Source organism: Bidens hawaiensis, unplaced genomic scaffold (assembly GCF_021521415.1).
Source record: "Bidens hawaiensis isolate Kalapana, Puna unplaced genomic scaffold, B.hawaiensis_p1.1 tig00036739_1, whole genome shotgun sequence".
Classification (NCBI taxonomy): domain Eukaryota; kingdom Viridiplantae; phylum Streptophyta; class Magnoliopsida; order Asterales; family Asteraceae; genus Bidens; species Bidens hawaiensis.
Window position 1 is genome coordinate 12,689 of NW_027496407.1, and position 8,949 is coordinate 21,637.

The window sequence follows — 8,949 nt, forward strand, 5'->3', positions numbered from 1 at the left end:
CTAAACCCGAAACCCGAAACCGAACCCTAAACCCTAAACCCGAAATCGAACCCTAAACCCTAAAAACGAAACCGAACTGGAAACCCTAAACCCTAAAACCGAAACCCGAAACCGAACCCTAAACCCTAAAACCGAAACCAAAAACCCTAAACTCGAAATCATAAAAAGAAAACGCAACTTGTAAAAAAAATATTAAATCCTTACTTTTGTGCTAATTTGGTAATTATATGATTTCAAGGGTTAATATGAAAGTTGGTTTTTCCAACGGGAGGGGGAGGGGGGAGGTATGACAAGCAACCAGGGGTACATTTAGCTAGCCTAACCCTTTAATTTACGTTCGTGTTGGAGTTGGATTAGAATTGATGACGGGCTGGTTGATTTAAGATTTACAATTAACTAATATATTGTATTTAATAAAAGATGGTTAAACTTAATTTAACATTATCTCATACTATAAATTTAATTATCTATTTCCCTTTCAAAGGATTTCCATTAGAGAAGTTGTTTATTATAATTAAATTAATCGTCCCTTTTGTCTTACATGAATTGGATCCACCAACCGGCCCAATTTATACATGATCCCAAACATATATTAGTTGGACAAATGCAAGCTGCCTGCAACCATCATGTTTAATAAATCCTTAATCTCATGTTTCTGTCAATCGTTGTTGGAACCATAACCTTTTAAATATATTTATTCATGTTTGGCCCCGATGATCCCGTTACTAGAACTATCTTTATTTAAAACTCGGTCAAACAATGCAATTTTCGAAAGTTAATTAATGATTAATAGATTAGAAAATGGAACCATATTCAGGTGAAACATCAAACAAGACAAGAGTCAGTGGTTGTAGCGAGTGTTTTACTCCATCTGCTGTGCAGGTTTTAGTGGTTATAGTTACCCAAGATTCATAAAACTTTGAAGCACATGATCTTAAATGGCTTATGGGACCACTGTACAAGTTATAATGCATATGGTATATTTCATTTGGATTAGGGAATTTTAATTTTTAGGATTTGGGAAAAGGTTGATGAGACCTTTTTTTTTAAATCTTGGAGCATATGATCTTTAGGACTGACCCTCTTTTACTGGCAAATGTACACATCCATAATGCATTATTTACAAGTCATGGATAAGGATTTAACTCTTAAAAGGCAAAAAGCTGGTAACTTTATTCTGTGGAACAATCCTAGAATGTTTTTTTAATGGGTTATGATATTGGCACACCCTTTATCTATTTACACACCCTTAATATGCTTCATATTGGTCAATATGGATCATATTTTGTTGGTTTGGTGTTGAGTAATATGGCCCATTTGACCAATATGGACCATATTAAGAGTGTGTAAATAGATAAAGAGCGTGCCAATAAACATAGCCTTATTTAATAGTAGTTGTAGACTTGTAGCTACCCATGGAAAGAAAAGAGTGAAGCATAAGTATTGTACTTTAAATGATTAGAAGAACCAATGGAAGTAAGGATGTAAACCGGCTAAGTCCGCTCGTGAGCTATTAGAATTTGTCTTGTAAAAATTTGAATCGAGCCCGAACTCGAACATTAGAATAATTCTGTTTAATAATAAGTTTGAGCTTCACTTCCAAAACAAAGATATTATTTATATACATTTTAATTTAATATATTAAATCTATATTTAATAGAATAGTAATTTTGAATATAAAATAATGGTAGAAGTAATTAAATCATATATATCATGTATTAATTATAATTTAGAAACACATAAAAATAGTTTAGAAACACATATAGATCAAAAGAATATAATTTAATTATTAATAAATAATAGACAAGCCGAGCTCTCGTTAGCTAGACGAACCAAGCTCGAGCCAGTCGAGTTCGACTCAGCCGGGCTTATCTACACCCCTAGTGGTCACACAACATAATTGGCATGATGGGAGTTTGGTGAAGATGGTGAAGGTAAAAATGAGTGTTTTGCAAGTACAAGTAGTTGCAATAAAATTTTATATTCTAGTTTAGGGTAACATGTTTCTGCAATGTCCAATCCTCAAACGTCCACATATCCTAATAAATGTGTTTCTTAATTTAAGCGTGAAGGTATCAGAAGCCATATGATATATATTTATAACGGAGTCACCAATGTAAGTTCTGGAGTCAGTTAACAACCACATGGCCAAGAATCCCGTTGCAAAAGTGGGTGGTCAAAAAGAAGATTGGATAGAAAGAAGCAAATATCACAAAAAGAAATACAACTCAATCATCATATTTAAACTGCTATTGCTTTAGGTAAATCAGCTATGTAAAGGATGAATCATATATAATTCTCTATGGTTACCAATCTTAACTATAACTTAATACATCAAAATAAAAACAACCAAAAAACAAATTCACACAATACTTGGAGGGGGAGTTTCCCAAACATCAAACACATTTTCTTCACTATGCAATGCAAAAAGCCGATCGCCACCGATCGAGAAATCACAAATTGAGCCACCAAAACTCCGTCTAAGCCTCGAGGTTAGAACCCAGTCGGACCCACAAAACACTGAGATACAGTCATTCATAGAAGAAAACAGTTGACCCTCGTGCAACGCTAGTTTCGGGTAACATGGCTCATCGGGCATTTTCCCTTTCATTAACCGACTCCTTGAGCTCCATCTAACCGAACCAGACTCACGCCTTAAGTCCATAAACCCTAAATCCTCAAACTCATTGACCACGCATATCGAGTTATTTTCTTCCATGGCTATCGCATCCCGGACCCGCCGGTCATCGCTATTGGCCAGAGACCACATGTCTGACCAAGACCAAACCATTGACTTTGACCGAAAGTCAAGCAAACTAATGTAACAATTGTCCTTTCTAGGAAACAATGTGGCTACCAACAAACAATTCGAACCATTTAGCCATTGCAGCTTATCCGCGTCTCCAAGCGACCATCCAGGCGGCTCGTAGAAGAAATCAACTTGCTGACCAGTGTTTTGGTCCCAAACACCGATACCATACTCGTTACTTCTCCCTTTACAACTCGAAAACAACTTATAACCATCGTTAAAACTCAACGCACCCGCGGTATAACTCTTAACCACGCCTTCATGCGTCACACTAAACTTATACCTTAATTCCCCGGTCGTCGAATTAAACAACCCCATCCCGCCTTGCCCCCGCCCCAGCCGCTCACACGTGCTGATCACGAGCCCGGTCGGGTCAACCGACCCGACCCAACCCGCATCATTAACCCGCTGATAATCAAGATTAATCGGAGGGTGCTCTTCCAGCATCCAATCAAAAATATGAACCATACTTCCATGTGCCACACAACACCCGCCATCGGGTGAGGCCCGGATGGCGGTTCCGTCACCGGGAGCCCTCCCGGTGACGGATTTCAACAATTGAAGACGGTTTCCGTCGAATTGTCCCCATTTGGCCGATCGGACATGGTCCGTGAGGCCGTAAAACAGGGCTTCTCGGTATACAAGTTTTTCCGGTACGTGTGGTGGAATGTAAAGTTCGCCTGTGCGTAATAAATCTAGTAATACTGAGAAACAATCTGGGTTCCGGTCAATGAAGTATTCTCCGGCGGGATTGGGTTGCAGGTCCCAGTTGTCGTCAAACATGGCGGCGAAGTAGGAATTCCGGCCGGCGATTGCTAGCGTTGTGGCGGTGGTTTCGAAGATCTTACCACCAACGTTAAATCTCACCCTGTCTTTTTGAATCGCCATGAATGAAAAATCCAAAATTGGAAACAGTGGAAGTGTAATAACAGCAATTATAATAATAATTAAAACCCGGATTTCGTAGGGTAGAAGTCAAACGATTCGATCATTTTTGAAGATTAAAGAGCACAGAAGTGAAGAAGACGAAAGTGTAATTGAGATTGAGATGATGAATAATATTATTAAAAACTGGGATATTTAAGACGAAACTGGTATTAATCAAAGAGGTATTTAAGACGTGGGTTTTTGAACATGAAGATGGAAATGGAGTAAAATAGGTGGAGAGAATTTTGAGGGATTGAGTTGAAATTGAAATTGAAATTGAATATATCCATACTATACATAACAGACACTTAATTTTAAGAGTTGTGTAAACACTAATGCATAAAGTGTATGTGTAAATAAGGGTAAACTTGTCTAATAAAACAATTCACTCAACTTACAAGCTTGTCCTCTCATCTTTAATCATATCTTGTTTTTAGTTTCAACTTTAAACCAACTTTTCATCCATGATTTTTAAACGACAATAAGTTTTCCATACGTTAATATTTTTGTAAAAATATTGCACCATAAAAACGAGTATTTTATTCTCTTTAATTTTAGTATAATATTATTATTTTTTTTTTAATTGAAAAAATTAATATGTTACGTAGGGGTGTTCAATGTTGGTTTTGATTATTTTTAAACGAAAACTAAACCAGTGAAAATTGAAACCAAAATGTTATTAACGGTTTGGTTCTGATTTGGCTTAACAATGTAAACTTTGATAATAAAATTTGCTTAAAATAATTATTAATTTAACCGTATTATCAATTCCAACTAAGTCAAAATATGATACTTGAAAGGATAAAGGAAGTAAAAAACCGGCTGAAAGTAAAAAACTCAGCCGTGTAAACAAACCGATGACCAGTTTAAACGGTTTCAAGGTTTTAAACCGAACCATGAACACTCATAATTGTTACGTGATTAATAGAGTCCGCGTTCAAAGACTCGCTGCATCGTGCGGACACCCATCTAGTAAGTATATGTATATAACTGAATCAATTTATTTGACTGTTTTTGATATTTATTTGATGGATTTGTTGTGTCATTATTTATATATCTAATCCTGCTAATTTCCGTTTTGTCCCTGGGTGGTATTTTATTATCTACTCAACCCAAAACAAACACTACCCAATTATTTGTCTTTACTTTAAAATCACTAAACATTATTAAAGTTCATCCTACAAAAATTAATAACTTAAAATAAAAAACCCAAGGAAATATGATGCATATAAATGCTACCGGATATGAGGTCAACTTAACTAATGTAACAAGAGGGTCTGTGGATGTGTGATAAAAAAAATGATTATATAATATTGGTAAATAAACATAATCATAGTTTTAAGTTTTTAAGTAAAGACGTGTTCAACTTAAATTGTGGATGTTAGGAGTAGAATTTACAATATAGCATCCTGAGTCATGATAGTTCATTGATTCTTACAGAACATGATATCCTGAATACTATTGTTAACAACTAAACAATATTTTTATCTTTTCTTTTTAACTTGTCAACATAGATAACGGCTATGAACTTAGTCACCACTTAGGCTGAGGGGTGTGGGGCTTCAGCGGGGGCGCGAGAGCCCGGGCGCGAGCACCACACCACCGAGGCGCGAGAGGGGCGCGAGAGGGGCGCGAGCACGGCTTTCAAAGCAGGCGCAAGCCTGTTCGCGTGAAGGAAGAGGCGTAAAGGGACATGGGAATGCGTGAAAGAGCCGTTGGGATGAGAAATGAGCCGTTGGGCTCTTTAATTTTATTAAAAAAAAATCTGTTTTTCCTATATATAAACCTAAACCAATTACCACACCCAAAATCACATACCACACCCAAAATCACATAAAACAATTACCACAACTTCAAAAAAAACCCAAAATCAACCCATCTTCCAAACCTTTTTTTAAAAACATGGCTGGAAATTGGTACCCAAACCTAGATTCAGGTTATAGTTACGACGATTTATGGTCGTCACCAGACCAATCGATGTTTTTTTTCGGGGTCGCAAGAAACATCCGGCTTTCAACCATCCAACATACAACCGTCTCCTAACTTTATTTTTAGATATTAATGTGTTTTTTTTTAATGTGTGTTTTTTTTAATAATTTATGAGTTTTTTTAATAATACGTTTTTTGAATATATTTATAAAAAAATAAAAAAAAAATCCGCTGGAGCCCCTGCTGTAGCCCCTCCACACCAGGGCCAGGGGCTCCAGCGGGGGGCTCCAACACCCACCTTATCCAGTTTCTCTCTCTGCCACACGTCACAATATTATTGGCTGGAGCCCCCACTCGCACCCCCGTTGGAGCCCCCCACACCCCTCAGCCTTATTACTTGTTAGTTGACCCTAAACCCTAGTCATTCAAAAAAAATTATCAATCATATAGCTTTATTTTTATTTTTATTTTTATTTTTATTTAATATATAGGTTTTTATCCAACCAGCCTAGTAGCCTTAACTATTAAATTAACTCGACAGATTCCATATGCCAGTTTTTAAATGACAAAAGAAAAAAAAGAGCTTTTAGCGGGAACACTAGACATTTTTATTTTATTAATTAATAATCTATCTATACTATTAAAATAAGGGTGGGGTGATCCAATTTCCATCACTCATCACACTTAATGGAGGTGTGTTACCTCACCTTATCACATTCCATCACTAGTGATGAAATTTAGTGGGGGTGTTGGTAGTTAGGGCTGATATATCGTGTATACCCGTACACGATAAGACACGAACACGAAATGTGTATACATGTACACGACACGAAAACTTATCGTGTACCTGTAACCCGAACACGAACACGAACCTGTTACTACCTAGTATACACGATAATACACGATAGTACACGATAATAGCTATTTAGATTCACATATTTATGGCCAGCTGAAGATGGAATGATGGACTGAACTAGCGGCGGAGAGCGGCGACATGAGGAAGGCCAGCGACGGGTGATGGTCAGAGAGAGATATGACCTGCGACGGGTGATGGCCGGAGAAAGATATGGCCGACGACAGTGGGATGGATGATGAGAGGCGAGTAGGCGACGGCTGTGGTTTGGTTTGTAAGAATGATTCAGATGAATTTAGGGTAAGGATGATATAATATAACTATATTATGTTTATATATATATAATTTTAAAAATAACCAGGTACCTAACAGGTAAACAGGTATTATACCTGTTTAGACACAAAAATTAACAGGTAATTTCGTGTCTACCTGTTTAGTACACGAAACCTGTTAAGGCCTTACATGTTACCTGTTAAAGTCGTGTAGGTACGTGTCGTGTATTCGTGTCTCGAGTATAAATTGTCAGCCCTAGTGATAGTGTGTTGGATATATATATATATATATATATATATATAGGATTAGGTTCATTTGAGAAATGTTTCTTTGAGCGAGAAGTGCGAGAAATGAATCCAACCAATCAGATTTATTTCTTCTTTTTTATTTTTTATTTAATATCAAGGGTATAGTTGTAAGATGTGTATTTTTATATATGGAAAGGTCTTAATTCCATGAAGGTTACACATAATTAATTTTTAATTGTTTTATTTTTATATTTTTCCTTCAAACAGAATATTATTATTGTTTTCTTTTAATCATAATTTCATTTCTTTATCCAGATTTTGAGATTTGTACCGAATTCGTAATACGGCATACACATTGTATGTACATTAATGAACCTACACACGATAACATTTACATATACAAAATTTGAAATACTACATACACAGTAATATATGAACCTACACAGTATAAAGTAAATATTTTATTTTACAATAAAATACATAAAATAAATAGCGGATCCAATAATCTACACTTGTAACCTACACTAGTAAATAAATGAACTACACACAATAAAATATATAGACGTACAATTCAACATACCACCTACACAATACATATATAAACATACACGATACACAATAAACTTTTCTTTCACATTAAACTACATGTAATCAATAACGGATCATGCTAATACCATACACAATATATAAATGAACCTACATACGATAAAATTTACATGGTAAATATATGAACCCGCACAATACCAATTTTTTTTATTTCTTTACATCATACTACATATAATAAATAATGGACCATACTAATAACCTACATATATAAAAATGTTCACATACACATTTGTCAAACTACCTACACAGTATATATATGAGCATACACAGTACAAAATAAATTATTTTCTTTTTTTCAATAAACTACATATAATAAATAATAGATCATATTAATAGTCTATAATTGTAAAATATCCACAAACACAATGTCCTACATAATAGATGAATCTGTGTATGTAATACATGAATCTGTGTAGGCAATACATGATTATAGTATTTGACGCATATGAAGAAATATGATTGAAGTTAATATGGTATTTGAATAAAATGATATTTGTTTAACATTAACTTGATTAAAAAGATCAATTAAAAAATAATAATTAAAAACTCGTTTGTGTGTAACCTTGAATTAGTTAGCCTTAATTACACATAAATACTATTAATTACTTAAGTTTCACTTAACAAACTCTACAAACAAAGACCAAGTTGCCCTTTTTCATTAAATCTTTGAACATTAATCTCTTTTATAATTACAAGTTTGCCACAACTAATACAATCCATTGATTACACATAATCAATGGTTTAGATTGATTTCTCGCGCTTCTCACTGTAATTTCATTTCTCGCATGATCCATCCTCTCTATATATGTATATATATATATATATAGAAATAGGTTTAAATCTCTATCACGAAAATGAAAGAGTTCCGTGATCACCATCACGTTGAAATCTCCATCACGAGTGATGGAGCCCCCATCACGAACCACCCCCACCCTCCTAATAGAGTTTAAGTCATCATGGTCTCTTTCTATTGGTCTATTCTTAACCTTTCCCTTTTTATATAACCACTTCTCTTTTTTCAATTCTAAAATAAATTAAAATACTAGACAACTCATTTCTATTAAATGATTATTAATTTTTTATGAATTAATTTATATTATTGTGCATTCATTATAACATAACTATTTACCCTAATAACCCAACTCAGTTATCCCATCTTTCACGCATTGTAAGGCCCCGTTACCGGTGCCCTACATTGGACGTTGGATTTACTCATAAACACAGTTCCAAATATGTAACATCCTACTTTTGGTTATAATAATAAAATAAATTCCATTTATTTTATAGTGTGTCGTTATCGGTTT

At 34.9% G+C, this 8,949-nt stretch overlaps 1 protein-coding gene across 1 annotated transcript; it reads right to left on the reverse strand.

The window, feature by feature from the left end:
- Positions 1–1,564: 1,564 nt before the first annotated feature.
- LOC143588724 (BTB/POZ domain-containing protein At4g30940-like) lies at positions 1,565–3,858 on the reverse strand. Its single transcript, XM_077069653.1, has one exon. It carries the CDS (start codon positions 3,695–3,697, stop codon positions 2,363–2,365), a length of 1,335 nt encoding a protein of 444 aa, XP_076925768.1. The 5' UTR covers positions 3,698–3,858; the 3' UTR covers positions 1,565–2,362.
- Between the last annotated feature and the right edge of the window lie 5,091 nt (positions 3,859–8,949).